This window comes from Schistocerca serialis, chromosome 5 (genome assembly GCF_023864345.2).
Source record: "Schistocerca serialis cubense isolate TAMUIC-IGC-003099 chromosome 5, iqSchSeri2.2, whole genome shotgun sequence".
Classification (NCBI taxonomy): Eukaryota; Metazoa; Arthropoda; class Insecta; order Orthoptera; family Acrididae; genus Schistocerca; species Schistocerca serialis.
Genome location: NC_064642.1, coordinates 672868310 through 672891183, shown reverse-complemented (window position 1 = coordinate 672891183; position 22874 = coordinate 672868310). Strand labels below are relative to the sequence as shown.

The 22874-nt window shown below is 39.7% G+C and overlaps 1 protein-coding gene across 2 annotated transcripts in view; it reads left to right on the top strand.

The window, feature by feature from the left end:
- Positions 1-2479: 2479 nt before the first annotated feature.
- LOC126480719 (uncharacterized) overlaps positions 2480-22874 on the top strand; it is a 218478-nt gene continuing 198083 nt past the window's right edge. Inside the window, exons 1-5 of one of the 2 annotated variants that reach the window (XM_050103974.1) lie at positions 2480-2571; positions 2765-2876; positions 3407-3470; positions 8010-8122; positions 8408-8593. In XM_050103974.1, coding sequence (XP_049959931.1) covers positions 2562-2571; positions 2765-2876; positions 3407-3470; positions 8010-8122; positions 8408-8593 — 485 coding nt within the window. In that variant the 5' untranslated portion in view covers positions 2480-2561. Of the gene's footprint in view, positions 2693-2764; positions 2877-3406; positions 3471-8009; positions 8123-8407; positions 8594-22874 lie in introns of both variants that reach the window. The other variant, XM_050103975.1, reaches the window with a different exon arrangement.

The window sequence follows — 22874 nt, the reverse complement described above, 5'->3', positions numbered from 1 at the left end:
TGCACCATATACGCATGTAACGTCATCAGATTGGTTGTTTCAAAGTTTTTGTTTAAAATAAAATCTCGGAAAGGCGAAATTCCGCATTTCTTCTGATTAAAAATAGTTTTTAATGTAATATTACGAACAGCTAGCCTTCAATGTAAACGATACAATGTCGTTAATTCAGTAATAAACGTGTATCACAAACTAAATAATAGAAACTGAAAACTAAGTTAGCTATACCCTCCCTCCAAAGCCCCATAAATACATCTTGTTTGTAATACGTACTGGGACATTTCAGTTACGTTACACTACTGGGAAACACTCTTCTTTACCACCAATATTTACTGAAATGTGGTACATAGAATGGCAAATCTACACAGTGTCTTATTTAGGCCAGTTAATGTAGTGTTAGCTTTTAATTTGGTACATGATGAAGACAAAGTGAGTTACTCAACACTTCGATTATCGACGATACGTACGTATTATACTGAAACGTGAACTTGAAAACTAAGAATTTAATTCTTTGAATTAACATACCTTTTGCAAATGTTTTGGGTGTGTAGGGAAAACTGATGATACAGCATTTTCTCGGAGCCATACTGTTGAAACGGAAGTTCGGTTTATGTCCTCTTCTCGGAAATGCTGAGAACATATAGTGCTCCATTTAGACGCACACCAATTCTTCCTCCTCACCGCATTCTCCCACAGAGCTTTCCGACTTTCATTTTTAGGAAATCTACAGGAGAGAAACACGCTATAGTACAAGTACCGATGTAGCACACGTTCATTCACAATGAAGTTGTAAAATCACACCTAACGAGACAACTTACACATGAAATGTTATTCCCTTCGATTTCGCATCGCAATCAGAAAGATTCGTACATCAGAACACCACACAAGTCACCATAATAGCGCAAAATTCTTCCAAAAGTGAGCGACAAGCCTATGCACACAAGCTTACAGCAGTAATGTTTTGGTCGGATTGAGATGGCTACCCTCGGCTTCACCTAGCTTCACAGCTGTGACGTCACGGCGTCTCCCTCTATTCTTTTACCTCCATGATTTGAACCATGGAGGTAGAATAAGGGGAGATGGCGCTACAGACTTGGGCTGCACGTTGTTTTGAAGCCAGTGGGCGGGGCTTGCCGCCATCTTGGATCCCCCAAAACATTAGCAGACGAGTGTTTACAATTGCTTCTTGTTCGTTATTTATGTCGTGTGCACGTGATATTTGTTTTATATAGTAAATGTTACTCGGTTTTAGTGAACAACACAGCATAAGGAATGCAACTTCAAACGTTTTTCTGATCTTAAATGCGTATTCGATACAGTAATACGTAAAAATATTACGCTTCTTGCCTCAGTACTGTAATTCCTTTTTGTTTATACACTTAGAATAACCGAGAAGAGACGTATGTGCTATGAAAAGCGTGCTTTTGTAATCCATTTCTATTCACTTTCATTGTGTTTGTGTCGATAATTGATAAAGTCCGAACTCCAAAAGCAATGATTGATAGTTTAGAGGCACCGATTTGTATTCGTTGCATTTTCAAGTCAAATGCAAATTTTAAAAGTTCACGTTTGCAAGAAACTTACCTTATTTCCTTTGGTGTCCCATAGATGTATGCAGGGTATGATATAAACAAGCCAGCTGCCATGTCAACAAAGTGAAAAATACGTTAAATTACGAAGGAACAGAACTGAATTTAAGATTGTCAGGCCCATTGCAATTTCCACATCTGCTTTCTTTTTAAATTGTACCTACCAAATGACATTCAGCGTGGCAAAGAACAGAAATTTACAGGGTAATACGACAACACAGTGATTAATGTAATGATCTAAGCCTGGACTTCGATAGGGAACTTTGCTTTAACAAATATGTAACCATTTAAGTACTTATAATTTAACCACTGTAACAGGTGTTCCACACATTTTACTGAAGATTTAATTAACTACATGTAGTTACATCAGTTTTATATTAAATTATTGCATTTTAAAACATTAGTCCCCATTTCCAGGATATTTCTTGCCAGGACTTTTCAGTTACTTCAGAATAACCACACAGTGAAAACCAAGTGTAATGCTCACTTCCAGACAGCTCTTCGCCTTGGATTGATAGAAATCTAAAGTTAAATCACAGAAATAAAACCATACTGTAAAACGTCACAGTGCATCAGAATTTCAAGTATATATAAGAAAATAGCGCTTAAATAAGTCCACTTACGAATGAAATGTGATTTGTTCAAACTTTAGACTACAATCAGAACGATTAGTACACCCGTGAGCGACGCAAGCCCGGCATTTTTTATCAAAACACTTCACGACTACACAGAATCAAACCACCAGAAGCGAATGTTTTGGGGTAGCTAACATGGCGGACCTTCTCTTGGATCGGCTTCAAGTTTGTGACGTCATGACAACTCCTCTTATTTTTACCTCCATGATTTGAACTGACCGCCTCAATGTCTTTGGTCGTGCCACAGAGCAGGTGAATCTGTGGTATACCTCCTGAACAACGAAACGGGAGGGGGGACAGTGGTTGTTGCCTTGTTTGAAAAACGGGGGAGATTGACGGCATGAATTGTGGTAAATGCATGTGTTGTAGAGATTGAGGTGATGTGTAACAGAAATTGTGAGCTGTAAGGCGTGTTGGAAGCCCTGTAAAATATTATTTTTTCGTTACACGTTGTTTTTGTGGCGAAGGCAGGTGTGTTTACAGCATAAGTAAGATTGTATAATTTAATATACAGTGTTTTAATATTGCCCCTCTCGTATGTAGAAGACATGGACGACTGGGACCCAATGTCTCATGACTTCACTGATGGCTCTTTCAATACATACATCGATGGACCGGGGGCGAGGATGGACCATAGCCAGCAACCGTGGGCAAGGTGAAAAAAACTCAGTATTTAGATTTATGCCTTGTACAACGTGTGAAGAAAGTCCAGTTACTGTTACGGTCGCTTTTGAGCACTCGCGTTTGAGGTTGGCTAATAGTAAGAGATATTTTGACCACTTCGTAATTAGTTTGTTTCTTCACCTATTGTGTCAATGACAATAGAGAAAGATATGAGGGTCAGGGTTAACTTAAGTTATAAGTAGTACTTTTCACACTACATTTAGATGCTAGTTTACTACGACTGTGTTGTTGTGACCGCCTGATTTGTAGTATAGCCCAAGGTCTTGGTTAGGTTGGAAGTCGAGTTTGGTTGTTATGTAGCAAAACTATTGAATGCTTCATTTAATCCTTGGCTTTATATATGTAGATCTCTGTAGTTCATTTTGCACACTAGACCTATTAGCTGAATTTGTGGCATTTGAATGATGGAGGAAGAGATTAATATTCTAATTTCCAAAATATACTACTGAGAGAATTAAAAAGAATGTACTTAATCTGTTCATAGTTGTTTTACTGTTTCAGAAGTACCCGCAGTAAAGGACCGTTCAAGGTCTATGTTGGCAGTGTACCAGTGGGAATAAATAAGGTATTAATTTTTGTTGTTGACATGTGAACTTTTATTTGTTGTAGTTTCACAAACGGTAGTTATAAGTCTTTTATTGGCAAGTGTCTCATTGCTGCTAAAATTGGCAACATATAAATACTTGAGGTTTTACAGTAAGAGCTGGAACCAGTCACCTTTTGTTATGATTCGATTCTTATAACAACATGACCTATTTCAAATTGCCTAGTGACTTGTTTTCAAATAATAAACATTTACATTAATTGATTGTAGCATTGTGGAGGCCATTTAAAGTCACTGGTATCCATAAGTTTAATTCAGTCAAATAATACTGTGGGAAACATAATTTTCTAGTCATGTCACAGCATTAACTAACTTGCCAGCAAGCAGGAACTGTTGCTTGTGGAATTTTGTGTAGTGTTGTGATGTGGCTGGAAAACATGAGTGAATTAGGATTAAACTCATGGATGCCATTAACTTTACATAATCTCTGTAATGCTACAGTCAACCAACAAAACTGTGTACCATGTTAAAATGAGTCACTAGATGATTTGAAACAGGTCCTAATATAATAAAAATTTTGAACCAGCATAAAAGACGACTGCTCGCAGTCCCTGTACCCATCAGGCAGTGTTCCACACTCATAATGTATATAATCTGTTCATCATAAGAATAAACCTCATCTGAACAAACACAAATGCAATGATTGGTCAGAAGCTGTAGCGCACATCCGCTGGTGTTATGTTCTAGGAAGTAGGTCCTACTTATATATTAGTTACCTCATTACTAAGTTACGGTAAATGAAACTTAAAGGTTAATTTTAAATTAACAACTGCCTCAGTTGCTGTTGGAGAGAGTTGCTGACAGAGCCGCGAAATGTTGAAAATATTAAACTTCAAAGTATTCTAGTCACTGTCTCACCACTGTTGTCCTCAGATTGTTGCACTGTTAATATGCGGTGTGAAAATGGCTGAGGCTGCTTCCTGCTCTGCGGTGAAACACGTGTGTAGAACACGGTTAAAAAGTTCAAAGAAGTGGGTTGTTTTTAATGTTTTCATAAATTTACAGAAAAAATTAGTGAGAAAATCGGGTTTGAAGTTTTTTGAAGGACTGTATTGGACACAGTTCAGATTCAAATACACATGGATGTATAGCGGAATTGGTAGCATGGTAGATTGATAATCTGGTGCAGTTCATGGCTCACTGCTTAAAGTCTCGCCTTGGTCATAGTCTTCTTGTTTCTAATTTCATAGGCACACAGAATTCCTGTTTTCATTTCAAATATAATTTCTTCATTATCGATATTTAATGAAAGATTGTTAATAATAGCTGCTTAAATTAAGAAAATGTTCTTGTTGTTGTAAGCTAGGCGGAGTGGCCGAGCGGTTCTAGGCGCTACAGTCTAGAACCACGCAACCGCTACCGTTGCAGGTTCGAATCCTGCCTCGGGCATGGATGTGTGTGTGATGTCCTTAGATTAGTTAGGCTTAAGTAGTTCAAAGTTCTAGAGGATTGATGATCTCAGCAGTAAAGGTCCCATAATGCTCAGAGCCATTTGAACCCTTCTTTGTTGTTGTTGTTGTTGTTGTTGTTGTGGTTGTTGTGGTCTTCAGTCCTGAGACTGGTTTGATGCAGCTCTCCGTGCTACTCTATCCTGTGCAAGCTTCTTCATCTCCCAGAACCTACTGCAACCTACATCCTTCTGAATCTGTTTAGTGTTTTCATCCCTTGGTCTCCCTCTATGATTTTTACCTTCTGCACTGCCGGCCAGTGCTAAATTGGTGATCCCTTGATGCCTCGGGTCTAGTGTAGCAGGGGATACAACCCGTCGGCTTTGGACAATGACGTCACAAGTCGCCAGAGAGCAGTTTACCATTTTCGCTTTTGCTGTTATGTTTCAGTTTCGTTTTTTTACTGATTGCTTAATAAAGTGGATCTGTTTATTCTATCTCGTGAGATTTTTTTTAAAAAAAGCCAAAAAACACTTATCAGCTACTGAAGGGAGCTACAACACTAAGAAGAATCGCTTCTCGTTTGGCGATTTGTGACGTCATTGTCCAAAGCCGACGGGTTGTATCCCCAATGCCTCAGAATATGTCCTACCAATTGATCCCTTCTAGTCAAGTTGTGCCACAAATTTCTCTTTTCCCCAATTCTGTTCAGTACCTCCTCATTAGTTATGGGCTCTACCCATCTAATCTTCAGCATCCTTCCGTAGCACCACATTTCGAAAGCTTCTCTTCTCTTCTCGTCCAAACTATTTATCGTCCATGTTTCGCTTCCATACATGGCTACACTCCATACAAATACTTTCAGAATAGACTTCCTGAAATTTAAATCTATACTTGATGTCAACAAATTTCTCTTCTTCCGAAACGCTTTCCTTGCCATTGCCAGTCTACATTTTATATCCTCTCTACCTCGGCCATCATTAGTTATTTTGCTCCCCAAATAGCAAAACTCATTTACTACTTCAAGCATCTCATTTCCTAATCTAATACCCTCAGCATCACCCGATTTAATTTGACTACATTCCATTATCCTTGTTTTGCGGTTGTTGTTGTTGTTGTTCATATCCCCGTTTCAAGACACTGTCCATTCCGTTCAATTTCTCTTCCAGGTCCTTTGCTGTCTCTGACAATGTCATCGGCGAATCTCAAAGTTTTTATTTCTTCTCCATGGATTTTAATTCCTACTTCGAATTTTTCTTTTGTTTCCTTTACTGCTTGCTCAATATACAGATTGAATAACATCAGGGTGAGGCTGTATCACTCCCTTCCCAACCACTGCTTCCCTTTCATGTCCCTCGACTCATATAATTGCCATCTGGTTTCTGTACAAATTGTAAATGGCCTTTCGCTCCCTGTATTTTACCCCTGCCACCTGCAGAATTCGAAAGAGTGTTCCAGTCAAGATTGTTAAAAGCTTTCTCTAAGTCTACAATTGCTAGAAACATAGGTTTGCCTTTTTTTAATCTATTGTCTAAGATAAGTTGTAGGGTCAGTATTGCCTCACGTGTTCCAACATTTCTACGGAATCCAAACTGATCTTCCCCGAGGTCAGCTTTACCAATTTTTCCAACAATTTCGTTTTTAGAACAAAAGTGAAAAACCATATACTCTTTCTTTGGACTATGTCCATTATTTTATACAACAGATGTAGTTCCTCTTGAACCAGTGTGATTTCGTATAAACATGAAAAACAATAATTTTCAAATGGCTCTGAGCACTATGGGATTTAACATTGGAGGTCATCAGTCCCCTAGAACTTAGAACTGCTTAAACCTAACTAACCTAAGGACATCACTCAGATCCATGCCTGAGGCAGGATTCGATCCTGCGACCTTAGCAGTCACGCGGTTCCGGACTGAAGCTCCTAGAACCGCTCGGCCACTGCGGTCGGCAAACAATCATTTTCACAGCATCGAGCATATCAAACAAATACTGCATTTTTACATTTGCCACTGTACCATTATTATATGAATCCAATTGAACTGATCTGGAGCCAAGTTAAGGGATTTGTCGAGAGAAGTAACAAGACTGTTAACCTGCCAGACATTAGAACTAATACATGTAGTTTTTTCACTTGTCACTGCCTAATGCTGGTGGAATATAGAATGACATGTCATAAAAGTAGAGGATAAAATGTGGCACTTGGGTGGCTTCCTGGATTCTGTTGTTGATCGACTCATTATTGATGCAGCAGATGACAGTTCTAGAACTGAAATGTATTTTTTGGATTCAGATAAGGAATGAGCTAAGAGATTACCAGGCAACTTACTGTAATTAATACCTTCTGTGGTGTCAGTATTCACTAATATGGGGAAATGCCTGCGTTATACTTTTGCATCCTACATAGCGCACTCAGAAAAATTACACAGTGTTTAAGTAGGGAATTTTCATCACTCTTGTTTGCAGTGAGACTACAATGTGAGGTGGGAACAAGAGCATTTTATGCTTTTCGTCTGGCAACCCAAAAAGCGTGCAGTAGTGGTGTTTTGATGAATATTATTTCATTTGTTTTAAAAGTGACATGATATTCGAAGCTGTATTGTTGCTCTGCTCATCTTTTTTACGCCTGAACTCCCCAACTGCTCACATCATTGCAGGTTAGTGTGCCCAGCTGGCTGGCCAGTGCCGTCAAAGTTAAATGCGCTGGTAAAGCTGTTGGCCTGTATTATCACTGACTGTGTGCATGCAACACAGCATAAAATATATCCTTATGGTTGTAGTTGACTGTACTGGACACAGCTTGGCTATCGCTCCACGTGAAACGAAATCCAATGAGATTCAAGCAAATGCTGAAGAATACGTGATGTAATGTTTACATCAGGTTTATTCTTATGATAAACTTATTATAGTAGTTCCAGATATTGTTCCTGTTAAATGGAAGAAAGTGATATGTTTAATTTGTGCTTGAAGCTGGATTGATTGTGACAGAAGATTATTTTGCTAGATATGTCAAAAATATACTTCCACTGCTGTTTTGGCAAGACTGTATATAAAACTTACTCCATTTGAATATGTAGAGAAGTCCATGTACAAATGTAGTTCATTTTTTCAGGAGGGGCTAACAAATATTTTCTCCAATTACGGAGATGTACAGAGTGTGTACATTCATGAACCACTCCCTGGTCAGCATGTGACGTGGGCGTTTATAGTTTTCCCTAAACACAGGTATGTTTCACATCTCTGTAGTTCCTTAACATGTGTTACATCTACATAGTATGCACCAGGCCAAAATATGTCTTATAGCTTTGCCTTGTAAATGTGGTGATCTATTGGTTGAGAATATATATTTAGCCGTGGTTTTTATAGGAACTAATTTCTTTTGTTGATTTAATTTTTTACAATTAATTTGAATTCGAAGAACACATTGTTGTTGGCAGTGCAAAGAATACAACCTTGATTAGCGTAACATTGTGACTGTTTAGAAACTAAATTTCATGCCGTGTTCTCTAGCCAAGCTGAAAGAGCCATCAGAGAACTGAACAATAAAAAACCATTGAATTTTAAAGTGCAGTTTGCACTGTCGGATGGTGAAAAGCAACGAATCCGTTCAGCAACGGAAAAGGCTGCTATTTGGGGAACGGTATCCGAATCTTTGGCAGAATCCGATGATTTTGCACTGGAATTGCCATGTAGAAGGTATGTATTTTAAATTAATTTGATGACTCTTTTTCATCCAAATATTTCCCAGGAATTTAGAAGTGTTTCCAAAGTTGAAATTATGAATTTCTCTGAACCAATTTTTATTGCATGAGAGCAAGTTTTACTTAAATGAATCACTTATTAATGATCATGCGAAGTTCAGCTAGGTGTGAAAATTACAAATTTGGAAGGCTTATAAAACTTCATTTACACTGAGAAAACCTAAGACTAGATATACAGTCTGCGTTATTTTATCATATGGGCATTTTAAAATTTGTCTAAAAGTAAGTACAGAAGAATATGCATATCACAGCAGTGTTAATTTTGTGATCAGGTATAGAAACTTGAGGCATTGGTAACACTTTTATATACTGGTAAATGAGTTACCTGTAATTCTTTAATATTGTCAGCTGGTCAATAAAGAAAGTGCTATTGTAAGGCTTTGATATTGTAAATAAAATTTGTCAAGTCAAAACTGCTATTATAAAGCAGCCAGACTTCAACATGATAGATAAAATTTCTGCAATTTGTACTTCGAAGTGGATACAAAACATGTTACATTATTTCTTTCTTAGTGACTGATTTTAGGTTATAAGTACGACAGAGCAGTAGATGGGCCATAAAATGAATTCCATAGCTATTTCTGAAGCCAGAGCAGTCTTTTCCAGGCATTCCAGACAAGTAGCCACGCTGTGGTTTTTCTGTGATGTCTCACTTTCAGTTATTAGAAGGTTATGAGAGATATTTTTAAAACTTTAAATTTATGTGGTCTGCCTTCTCAAATTCATTCTTGTATTCTGAGAAGAAAAGATCCCACATTTCTGGTTAGGAAAATTATTATTACAAGAATTAAAGGCTAAACTTCACAAAGGATCACCTGTGCGCTATGCTAATTTGAGGTAAATAACAAATGTGGTATCGAGTAGATGTCTGTAATGCGTCTCAATCTTAGTTGGAGCCACCCAGTTGAATAGTATGTTTGTCATATGCAACTGTTAACAAGTTTCCTTTCTATGCTGTTAGCATATAAATAACTCACATTGTGTGGATGACCCTTCCTCATGGCCTACTTTTGTCACTTGCATGCGTTTGTGGTAATGAAGCAGAAAATGAAAGCAGGTCAGTCCACCCAAAGTGAGTAATTCATATCAGTCTGTCACTATTATCAAGATTAACATTTCAGACAAAATTGTTAACAACATACCATGAAAGTTCTACAGTCCTACGTGTATCATGTATCAGTAGGAAAATAGCCAGTGTGTGTGTGTGTGTGTGTGTGTGTGTGTGTGTGTGTGTTGTATCATCCCATCACTGCATCAAATATTTCTTTTCTCTCACAAATTCATTCATAACCATTTTGATATAAAAAGTGTAAATGTGCGGCAATAACAGAAATATCAAAGCTGGCAGAAATAGAAGTGGAGATGTTGAATCGCAGACAGTACTACAAAAAGACTGCTAAACAACTGAGCTTTTGGCCAAAAGCTTTCTTCTAGAACACAAACACAGTGTCTCTTGCCTCTGAGGCCAGACTTTGAGCCTTAACAGGCAGACTGTTGTCACGTGTGTGCGAGTTGTACTTGCATCAGTGCGTGCGTGCGTGCGTGCTCGCGCCCCCACACTCTTCAGTCTGTTCATTGTGCCTGTCTGCATCTCAACATCCCCACTATATAGTGAGCAGTAATCTATCTTTTTCATTATATTTTAGATTTTTTTATTTTAAACTCTGTGATATGTGATAGACCGGAAAATGTGGCATCTGTTTTTGGCAGAGTGCATATTTATTTTTTTGTTTCATTTTTAAATGATTAGATACACAAATTTAAAGGGTTGTCATTCTACATATGTGAAGACAAAGCCTTGGTGCTTTGAAATTGACTTTTACTGGAATGGTTGCTGCAGAAACTTCAACAGTTTTTTCCAATATGACACTTATTTTCTTCTTTTAGCTGTTTTATACTTTAAACAAATGATTGTTCTGCTAAGAAGCAGCAACATTTTATCGCTGTTGAACTGATTTAAAAAGTTTCTCAACATTTTCTTTTCCAGCCCAATTCAATAATTACAAAATATACAGAATATTAATTTTGTCCTTTTGTGGGCCATTCATAGCCATGTGACCCATACTTCCCAGTGCTACAGATAGAACTGTCAAGGTACTTGGAGTAGACTTAGAACTGAAAATAACTCTACTCTCTTGTTTTCTTTTCCATTCTTCAGTGTATTATCCTTGTCAGCAACGTGGATGCATGAGATGTTAGGCTGGTTGTGCAATAATTCTCGCATTTATCTAATATTAATATTATAGGAATTGTGGGAATGATACTTTTCTGAAAGTGCGAGAACACCACACCAACTTGTAAAGTCATTTGATTGCAAGTACCCATGATGATGATAGAAATACTGAAGGTCATTTGACTGCAAGCCTCCCAAGGTTCTGTCAAACACTGACTACAATACTGTCTCTACATCTACATATATACCCATCAAGCCAGCTTAAGTTGTGTGCCAGAGGGTACTCTGTACCACTAGTAGTCACTTTCTTTCCTGTTCCATGTGCAAGGAGAACCAGGGAAAAGTGACTGTGTCTCCTTATGAGCCCTAATTTCTCACATCTGTTTGGTCCTTACATGAAATGTGTGCTGGTGGCAGTAGAATTGTTCTGCAATCAGCTACAAATGCTGCTTCTCTGAATTTTCTCAGTGGTATTCATCAAAAAGAACGTTCCCTACTGTTAGGGGTTCCCAAAATTTGAGTTCCCGATTCATCCGTATTATTTGTGTGTTGTTTGAACTAGCTGGTAATAAATCAAGCAGCTTACCTGTGAGTTGTTTGGTCTTATTTTAATCCAACCTGGTGTGGATCCCAAACACTCGAACAGTACCGTATTTACTCGAATCTAAGCAGCACTCTATTCTAAGCCACACCTGAAATTTGAGACTCGAAATTCAAGGGGAGAGAAAAGTTTTAGGCCGCACCTCCAAATCGAAACAAAGTTGGTCCATTGTAATACGAGACACAATTTAGGTCGAATGAATGACGATACAGCTACAGTAATTTGGTTTGAGTCGTAAGGTTAGCAGTTAAGCTTAACCAGGTAGCCATTGCTATGTGTCAGGCGCTCCATCTCTATTTATATGGGTACCCTTCCTTTTCCACGTGCTTCGTCTGGTTTGAATTGATTGTTTAATTTTCTTTGGTCTGATACATGCCGTTCTCTTTGTTATAGGTGTTTACGTCACTCTAAGCTGAAAATGCATTATTGTACTGTGTCATCCATTGTTTGTCGCATTCTGATAATGTGTGTCTACGACCTGTTGCTGCTCGCGGCATGGCTTGCTTTTGTTCGCGCTACCGCCACTTACAATATAAAAAGAGAGGAATTGTCTCATAAGTGAAACAATGGCAAGAGACTGCTATTTGTGGTTACTTACACTGCTGCTTTCTTTGATAATGATCAACAAGAACCAAATAATAGACTGTGTATGATACAAGATGTTCTGAACGAGAGTTTAGCAAAAAATTTTCTCCGTTTGAAAATCTTTGCAGACGCCTCTTTAGTACATTACGTTCTGCACAGAAATTAGTCATCTTAGATTTAAAAATCTAGTCAATTGCCATGCTTCGTTTCTGACTGTATCACTATTACGCATAAGAATAATACGAATATAAACATAACATGATACGTACATTCTTCCGTGTTTGCTGTTGTCACTCTAGTTCCGTAGTTTATTAGGCAGACAGAATTTAACTGAGATAGCAGCAAACACGAAAGAATACATGGCAAAATGTTTATATTCGTATTATTCTTGTGGTGAAGAGAATACTGCATGTGATTCACAATTCATAAAAGTTCCTATTAGCAACCATCTCTTCTCACAGGTAGGAAAAAATTCAGAACGTAGAGTTGGCCATATTGCCAGTCGGATTTTCGTAGTACATTGAAACGCTGCAACATTCGAAGATGAACAATAAGGAATTTGTATTTACTTCGATGGATAATGTATGAAAATGCAGTGGTCGAAACTCAGAGCGGAGGAAAAAAAGCTCGTCTTCCACCTTTTTTTTATTTATTTACTGACGCAGAGGTTTTGGCGCCAGTATTTATCTTTGTGCCTGCATAGCATGCCTGTGTAGCGCTATATATATTAGACAGCAGAAGTTAGTTGTGGCGGCACCTACCAACATTTTTCAGAACTTTTGCTTACTTTGTACTCGATTCTAAGCCGCAGGCGGTTTTTTGGATTACAAAAACCGGAAAAAAAGTGCGGCTTAGATTCAAGTAAATACGGTACTCAAAAATAGGTGTCACTGGTGTCGTATATGCAGTCTCCTTTGCAGATAAATCACACTGCTAAAATCCTTCAAATAAACTGAATTTGGCCATTCACCTTCCTTACTAGAATCCTTAAATGCTCATTCCATTTCGTATTACTTTGCAATGTTATGTCCTAATATTTAATCAGCATGTGTGTGTTGATCAGCACACTACTAATGCTTTATTCGAAAGTTACGAGATTGTTTTTCCACTCGTATGCATTACCTTGAAATTTTTTTCATACCCACTAGAAATTGTCTGTCATCTTTTATCCTCCTATTTCACTTGATGACGACAGCTTCCCCTTGACAACGACACCTTCCCAAACACCACAGCATCATCAGCAAACAACTACAGACTGCTGTTGACCCAGTCCACCAGACCAAATGTGTATATAGAAAATAAGTGGGCCTATCACGCTTTTCCTAGGGCACTTCTGATGAGACCCTTGTCTATGATGAACACTCCCCATTGAGGACAATGCACTAGATTCCTTTATTTGAAGTCTTTGAGTCGCCAATGTAAGTGGGAATGTATTATGTATGCTTGTACTTTCGTCTGCTTTGGGGCACTATCTCAAATGCTTTTCAGAAATCTAGAAATATGGAATCTGCCGCTTGCCCTTCACCCATTGTTCGCAGGATGTCATGTAAAAAAAGGGCAAGCATAGTTTGGCACAAGCGATGCTTTCTAAAATTGTGCTGATTTGTTGACAGAAGCTATTCTGTCTCAAGGAAATTTGCCCCCAGAGGCTCAGCATTTGGTTGCAGGCTATGGGCTTGCCGACTCCAGGTTCCTGAGCTTGGGGCTGGGCACCATCAGTCCTCTGTTACAGTAAGCACCAGACTACACTGTGTGGTGCAGCGGTGAAATGTTGTGTGTTTTGGAGAACGGGGGGGGGGGCCTTGGCTTCACCACCTGGACTGTGGGGAGGTACACCTCTATAAAAAGCCCATCAACCTCAAGTTGTGCTATGTGCTGATGAGGTGAATGGCTGTTGAAATAAAAGTCTGTAGCCAGCAACCTTTGGGGCACCTTTGAGGTCGTCTCCCCTTTCTATATGCAAAAGGGATTGAAGGTATTGTTGGGTCCCTAAAGTGTCAAACGACTTCCTAATGGAACACTTCTAGTTGAAACTGCTAATTCAGACCAAGTATTAAAGCTTCTAGGATGTAAGGCCTTGGGTAACTACCCAGTTGAGACAGAACTTCATAACACTCTTAATTTCAGCAAGGGAGTGGTTCCCTGCTTATATAGTGGAGGTGGACATGGCGGAGTTACGTGAGGAATGGAAAATATCAGTGTCACATAAGTGCAGAGCTAACTAAGGAGAGTCAACGGCAAATTGTAAAAATCTGCAACTCCAGAATTACCTGAACATATCCTTGCAGGCTATATACTTCTTAAGGTTTACTTGTTCCTCATCCAGTGCAACGCTTCTTAAGTCAAAGATTTGGCCAAACTTTATGGGAGGATTACGTGTGGCCATTGCGGAGGCTCAGCTTATGAATCGGGCAATTCTTGTACACATCCTCCGAAACGTATAAACTGTTCTGGGGATAACCCAGTGTGTAGCAGAAAGTGTGAGGTTCGTGAGGAAAGGAAAATTCAGGAGTAGGAAGTCAAGAGATGCATAACCTATGGTGAAGCTAAAAAAAAAAAGCTTTGAAAACCGAGCGAGGTGGCGCAGTGGTTAGACACTGGACTCGCATTCGGGAGGACGACGGTTCAATCCCGCGTCCGGCCATCCTGATTTAGGTTTTCCGTGATTTCCCTAAATCACTCCAGGCAAATGTCGGGATGGTTCCTCTGAAAGGGCACGGCCGACTTCCTTCCCCATCCCTCCCTAATCCGATGAGACCGATGACCACGCTGTCTGGTCTCCTTCCCCAAACCAACCAACCAAAGCTTTGAAAGCTGTATAACCTCCGATTTTTGCTGTTTCTTTTGCATCGGCCCTTAAGATACCAATCACCCAGGTGATGCTTCCACATTAACTCAGATCACAGATTAAAGTAAGAGCACATGCACTTGTTGGTGTACCTGAGGGGGAAACACTACACTTGAAACAGAAGTCATTCAGAAGCTATCGGCAATGGGCTTACCACCAAAGCAACATACCACTGCCCACCATCAGAAGCCTACTAAGCCATCCCGTTAATCCAAGCAATGAACTCCTACCATTAGTAAATAAAAATGTCCTTTGAAAAGTAGTTCCAAGTCGAAGAAAGTGGTAGTTAAACCTTCAGATTGGCAAGCTCTCTCCCTCTATGATGGGGACTATGTTCTTGAGGATATGGACTTCAAAATTGGTGGAACTGGAGAGCCGGGAACTGGCTAACGTTCCCCCTGACCTCTCCTGTAAATCACCGTCTCTGAGGGAGAAAGAAAAGAACAACCATCACTAAACAATGGCTCCCACAGGGACTTCTGTGTGTTGCAGTGGAATTTAAATGGGTTATCACTCACATTTGGAAGAATTAGCTGCTGGTGCAGGAGAAACTATTCAGAGCGACTTGTCCATTCTGTGAATATCGGCCTTCTGAATGTGGGTCAGATACCACACTCTTCCACAGCTACAGGGTTTTTTCAGCCATTGACTTTTGTTTTTGTTCCCCAGCTATTGCAGACTGAGTTCAGTGGGAAGTGGCTACAGATTAACGTTCTAGTGACCACTTCAGTGTTGATCCCTGTGCCACCTAGGACGGTGCCTTGCCAGGAGACCACAAAGGTGGAGGATACAAAGGGCAAATTGGTTGCAGTACAGTAGAGGGGCTGTTTTTGAACAAAAGAATTGTGGACAGGAGACAGTGGCTCACATCTCTTGTGAGATCCCACAGGCTGCCACAGAGTTCATCCCCTGGTCTAGTAACCACCTCAGACGACGGACTATATAATGGTGGAATGATGACTGTAGTCTGGCATTCAGGGCCAGATGAACAGCTGTGCAGAACTTCAAACACCATCCAAATACAGAAAACCATGGCTTCAGATCTGCGAGAGCACATGCAAGGTGAAAAAAGAACGGAAAAGGGCTTCCTGGAAGGAATTAAAGACATCCATTAATTGTACCACTTCCACTGTGAAAGTTTTGGACTCAATAAGGCGGATTTCAGGCAAGGGCAGTACACGTCCCCTTATGGCCTTGGCAAATAATGGGGTCTTGGTGGACACACCAGAAGACAAGGCTCAGATTTTAGCTGAACACTTTTTAACTGTCATTACTTCATCCAGACAGGCTCCTGCTTTTCAGGTGTTCTGTAGGACAGCAAATACGAGGAAGCTCAATTTCTTATCGCATAATGAGGATGTCTACAATGTTTCATTCTTCATCTGGGAATTGGAATCAGCTTTGTATGCAGCCAGAGACACTGCTTCAGGACCGGTTGAGATCCGTTAATGCTTAGTCATCTGTGTCCTGAAGTGAAAGGACAGCTCCTCTCTTGTTTCATTCAGATCTGATTTGCTGGACAGTACCCCATGACTTGCAAGGAGGCAATATTAATTCAATTCTGGAAACCAGGCAAGGACCCTAGTGCCTCTAACAGTTACCAGAGCGTAGCCCTTACCAGTTGTATGGGTAAGGCTCTTGAACGTATGGTCAACCACTGCCTCGTCTGGCTGCTCGAATCCTGATGTCACCTGAGCCACTCCCAGTGCAGTTTCAGGTGTTACCGTTCTACCCTTGAAAACTTAATCCTAATGGAGACGGCAATACAGGAGTCCTCCTTATGCTGAAACCATTTGGTTTGTGTGTTTTTGACATTGAAAAAGCAAATGTTTTTGACATTGAAAAAGCAAATGTCACTACTTCGAGGTACACCCTTTGCCAACTTCATGAAGGGGGACTATGTGCACCCCTGCCACTTCTTATCCAGTCCTTTCTTGAGGACCAGCCTTGTCTGACTGCTATTTTCAAGAAATAGGGTCCCCCAAGGCAGTGTCTTCAGTGCCACATTGTTTGCCATTGTTACCAATGGCAATTCCTGTGCAGTTACGAGCCCTGTCAGATGCAATCTTCTCTTTGTTTGTAATCTTCTTCTCTTCCTCTGATCTTATGATGGGGCAGCTACAGCTGGCCATTAAGAGGCTGCAGAGTTGGGCCAGAACAACTGGTTTTCGGTTCTCACCAGAGAAAACTCTGTCAATTTTAACTATGCTCGTCAAAGTTTTAACCAACCAGTGCCGACAATGGGGGACAATATTTTCTGTTTTCAAAAAACTATGTGGTTTTTGGGTTTATTGTTTGACTCAAAATTAACTCGGCTCCCACATCTATGAACAAAGGATTTCCAGTCATTGAATATTTTGAAATGCCATAGTGAAAAGACGAGGAACTGACAGGTCCCACTTCTTGCAGTTTTATAGGGCGTTCGTTCGATAACGTTTAGACTATGGCAGCATGGTCTATGGATCTGCCCGTACTTCCTACCTCATGATGTTAGACGTTGTCCACCATGAGGGTATTATGATATCAACTGAAGCCTTTCGGGGCAGCCCTGTATGGAGTCTGCGTGCAGAGGCTGCTGAACCACCACTCTGGCTTGATAGGCACTGAAAATCTCAGTATCACCTGTCATTGGCATTTAGTGCTGTGGTCCAACTGACCTTTGAATGGCTGTTCAGAAATTGGGCCCATGTGACCCAGCCTTGTGAGATATGCACTACAGAATGTCTCAAGGATCTGGATCTGTCAGACCTCCAAATACACAGCCAGGGATGGAACGCCTTGCCACCTTGGTGTCTTCAGAGGCCCACAGTGATTATAAGCTTGACATGGTACAAGAAAACTTTACTCCGTATGTTTTTACAACTTTTTTTCCATTTTAAATATGTACTGTTTTATTATTGTTTGTACAGATGGATCCCACCAAGAGAATGTCCTCAGTTGTTCTCTGTTTCCCTGATACAGTTTTTAAAGTGTGTTTTCTGCAGCATTTGGCTGTGGAATTAAATGATATTCTGATGGCACTGGAGAGAATTCAGACATCACTGTAGAGGGTTTCTTGTCTGTTCAGACAAGAAACCCTGTACAGTGTTTTTTGTTTTGTGGTGTGCACAATCTCACATTTCTAAATAGTTAAACACAATCTTTGCATCACGTTGAAGTCTTGTCTTATCTGGCTGAATATTTAACCTTTTCTATATCATTACAAGTAACTGCTTTAAATGGGGTTACTACTAATATTATCTATCTGATCATTAATATAGGACATAAACAGCTTTGAGTCCCAACACACTTCCCTAGGGGACACCTGAAGTTAGGTACAACATTTGTCAATAATTCTTCTTTGAGGATGTCATGCCATCTCTTTCCAATTTTTAGTTTCTGTCTCCTACATGAGTGTCTGGGCACTAACTTCAGTGTTATTGACAGCTTTTATTTATGACAAAATATTTTATTGGTTTTGTGAGAGCTCTTTCAATAAGATGTTGCATTTTTGACAATTAGACAGGTTTCATTTTAGCCATTTTCTACCTTTATTCAAATGCTTGGTTTTACTCCCATTATACAGTTGTTGCTGACACTGAAGTGTTATTACTCAGTGGATGAAGTCATGCAGGACAAACTTGGAAATTTGAGCTGGATACAGTGTGTTACATATTCCAAGAAATATCGTAATGGTGTTGTTATTTATTGTAGTGCTATTATTTATTAATGTAAGAATCATTTTAACTGTGTTCTAGATTTTTGACCTGACCCCTGTATGCAAATCAAATGGATTGCAAATGTACGTCATGAGATGAATGAAATGCAATTCACAATTTCTTGGAGGTTTCTTTGTAGAGACTTTATACCATGGTGGGTCCTTCTTGTCATGAACTTTTATATTAGATGCAAACGTATCCAGCACTTGGTCAACTACTCTTCTAAACTTCAGCCACAGTTCCTGGGTATGCTCCTGCCCACAGCTGTGTGTTCAAAGGCTTCTTATTGAGGTACGACACAATTGCCTCTTTATGTGGAACATGTAAATCTTTCCTTCTCATCCAATATGGTGAGTCTGCCTTGACCTGCAGTTCTGGGTCACCTTCGCAAAATCTACCCCTTCTCCTATACCTTTCCAGTCCTTTTGTTTCACCCTTCTGTCTTCCCCTTCAGCCCTTCTGCCTGAAGGAGCCGCTGGCTCCAAAAGCTTGCCAATTCCAACAGTCTTCTATGTGTGTTCTGCCACCACTTGGTGAGTAGACTTTTTATTTATCTAACTCAATAATTTTATCAGTAATTGTTTTCATTGTTATATTTCCAATTATTTCCGTTGATCTTTGTGCCCTGTTAATCATTGTAGCTATAATGCATAATGGTCACTAATACCAATTTATGTGGACATTCTGGAAAGAGCTATGTGCATTTGTTGTCATTAAATCCAATATATTTCTGCCATGAAAGGGCTTCAGAAGTATCTGTTCTATGTAGTTTCCACAGTATTTAGTATTGTATTGTTATGCACGCCACATACAGAAGTGTAGTTACCACTATTTATTGTACTATTACTAAAGACTCCTCCAGTGGTGAAATTATGGTATTAGTGAACTTAGCTTTTTTTTTGTAAAGGTTTTGGTTACTTGTGGAGAAGAATGTGATGGTCGGTAGAAGGATCCAGTTTTATGCCCAACCTTGATGTGAAATCGTGCCCAAACAATCTCACATTGAACTTTAATTTCTGTCTCTGTCTTTCAGTTCCGCATCTAGTTAGACAGATGCATCATATTTATTTCCCATTAGTTTAGCCTTTTGACATACAGTTTGATTCAAATTTCACTGCTAATAATTTTTGGTTTCAACAAGCTTTATGTACATGATATTATCTGAGCTTCAATGCACTTTGCTGCTAATGCTTTGGCACTTGAGCACCAAGACTTTAATAATCTTGTGCATCTTTTCTTTGTATCATAAAGTAATACATCACAGTCTCATAAAGTTATCATCATCTGGACCCAGTTGTCAACCCATTGTGGAAGTCTAGGAGGTGCAGCCTAATTTGCCAGAGAATCTTCAAAGTCTCCAGTACAAGCCTTCGACTTAATGCAGAACCAGAGGACCACCATCAGTTATGGGGTCAGTGCTGCAAGTATTAATTTTTGTTGAAATTTTGTGGACGAAGTTTGAGCTCGTAGCCCAGATGACAGGCATCATGCGTTTCATTGCATGCCACAATCTGCAGTCGGTTGCACTATGTTCCCGCAGTAGCGGCCTACAACTATGAACTAAATGCATAAACAGATCCTCCTCATCCCTTGGTGCCATTTCTGCAATGGGTGCTATTACTTGCTATTTGTTCGAACTGCCAATATTCAATAGAACCTTTCACTTCTGCATTTGCTTCCCCATGACATGTCAGCAGGTCTCCCAACAGTCAAAGTGTATCTCAGTGGCTCAGTTTCAGTGAAAGATAATGCCTCAAACTTCTTGTTTAGGGATGGATATACACCCTCGCTCCTCCCTGATTTCGCCTCTTACGTATGCCTCTCACAGTTAAGTGGATGAGTGGTGATATGTCGTCTACTTCTGGTAGAGAAGACAGTATCTGCAGGATAGGAAATTCCTTGAGGTACCTTTGATGTCTGCTCGTTAGCCCTCCCAACACATCCATTCACAGCAGCTTCCATTGTGCGATATGCGGGGAAGACTTGCAGTTGGGTATTGGCGACATCCAGCTCGTCCTGTACTTGATAACAGCATTCACAGTGGAGCATCATTGTGGCTGATGCATTGTTTTATGAAACAGTAAGCAAATAACTTTCATCTACACTTGCTGATCCTCTCTTAATGTCTGAAATTGGTAAGCCACAGAGGTTGCAAATTCAACAGAGCCTTGTTATGACTAGAGACAAACTAGTGATAAAGTTTTCTGATTCCTTGAAGCTGTCTGGAACATTTTGCCAAGGCTATGCTCACACACACACTCAAAAAGTCAAGATATTTTTGATACATGCAGACAATATACACTCCCATTGAAAAGGACAACTAAAGTATGACAGTATGATAGTTATACTATATTGCAAACCCATATTTCCTACAAAATACATTATCCCTGGCACATGTAACGTTAATTCATGTCTTGATTTTTATAGCTCATGTTCATTTTCTTCCAAAATTGTTTCATCTGCCTACAAAAGGATATTAACTTATTTATTTCTATTAATCCGTATACCCATATTTACTCCCTGTTTCCAGTTTTTAATAAAATCATTTATGCATACATTAAACTAGGTGACAATGTGCAGCTTTGTTTGTATCATTTATTGGTTGTGATTTCTTCAGTTTTGTAATTACCAACATCGGTTATTTTTGTGGTCATGTATAAGCTCTTTATAACTTCAGTAAGATGTCTAGGATATCCATCTTCAATCACTATCTGCCATAGTTTCTTTCTGTTCACACTGTTAATAGCCTTTTAAAAGTCAATAAAAACTGTATGTCTCTCCAAGTTTAATTCTTGTCGTTTCTCTAAAATTCTTTTTGTGGTAAATACGTTATGACTGCATGAATGGCCTTCCTGGAATTCACGTTGTTCTTCTGATAGGAGAGTCTCTGTTACGATTTTTAAACAATTGATTATTTTTGAAAATGTTTTGAAGGCTGAGCGTAGGAGGCTAATTCTTCTTAAAACTTGGCCTAAAAGAAAATTGCAAAAATAATCAATAATAGTAGAACTGATGCTATAGCATGAAATAAATTTTTGCTGCAATCAACACTATAAGTACACAGTACCACAACACAACTACAAATTTTGGCAAATAAAGTTTAAATTGTATGTAAATTCTTAGCGTATGGGATATTGGAGTGAATTTGAGATGTGTGATGTAACTTGGAAATGTAGTAAATTATTAAGCTCAAATTTTTTTAATCAGTGACCTCTGATACCACAATAGGTTTCAATTACCTTCCTTGCCCCACAGAACTGTATGGTTACAAGTATCCAGAATGTCTTCAGAATGGTGGTAATCTAGTGCACATTCTAAATTGCATGTTATGACCTACAATATTTCCAATATGTCTGAAGACCAAAGTACTCTTGTGTCATTACCAGGAAAGTACAACAGCCAACCTATATGCTATTCGATGTTTTTTTATTTTGCCAGCAATTAAAAGAATTACTTTGAAACAGATTATAAAATAAATAAAATGTAACAATATGAGAGAAGGAAAGTCGCTACTCACCATATAGCGGAGATGCTGAGTCGCCATACGCACAATAAAAAGATTCACACAATCATAGCTTTGGGCCATTAAGGGCTTTGTCAGCAGTAGATATGCACACACACGCACACACTCAAGCAAGCGCAAGCGCAACTTGCGCACGTCTGTAGTCTCAGAGAGCTGAAACTACACTGCGAGCAGCAGCACCAGCACATGATGGGAGTGGCGACTGGGTGGGGGTAAGGAGGAGGCTGGGGCGAGGAGGGGGAGGGATAGTATGGTGGGACTGGAAGACAGTGAAGTGTTGCAGTTTAGATGGAGGGCAGGAGAGATGGTGCGGAGGGGGAGGGGGTAGGTAGGGGAAAGGAGAGAAATAAAAATAAATTAAAAGACTGGATGTGGAAGTGAAATGATGGCTGTGTAGTGCTGGAATGGGAACAGGGAGGGGGTTGGATGGGTGAGGACAGTGATAAACAAAGGTTGATGCCATGAGGGTTAAGGGAACGCAGGATGTATTGCAGGGAAAGCTCCCACCTGCGCAATTCAGAAAAGCTGGTGTTGGTGAGAAGGATCCATATGGCACAGGCTGTGAAGCAGTCATTGAGATGAGGGGTATCATGTTTGGCAGCGTGTACAGCTACAGGGTGGTCCACTTGGTTTTTTTGGCCACAGCTTGTTGGTGGCTGTTCGTGCGGACAGACAGCTTGTTGGTTGTCATGCCTACATAGAATGCAGCACAGTGGTTGCAGCTTAGCTTGTAAATCACATGACTGGTTTCACAGGTAGCCCTGCCTTTGATGGGGTAGGTGATGTTA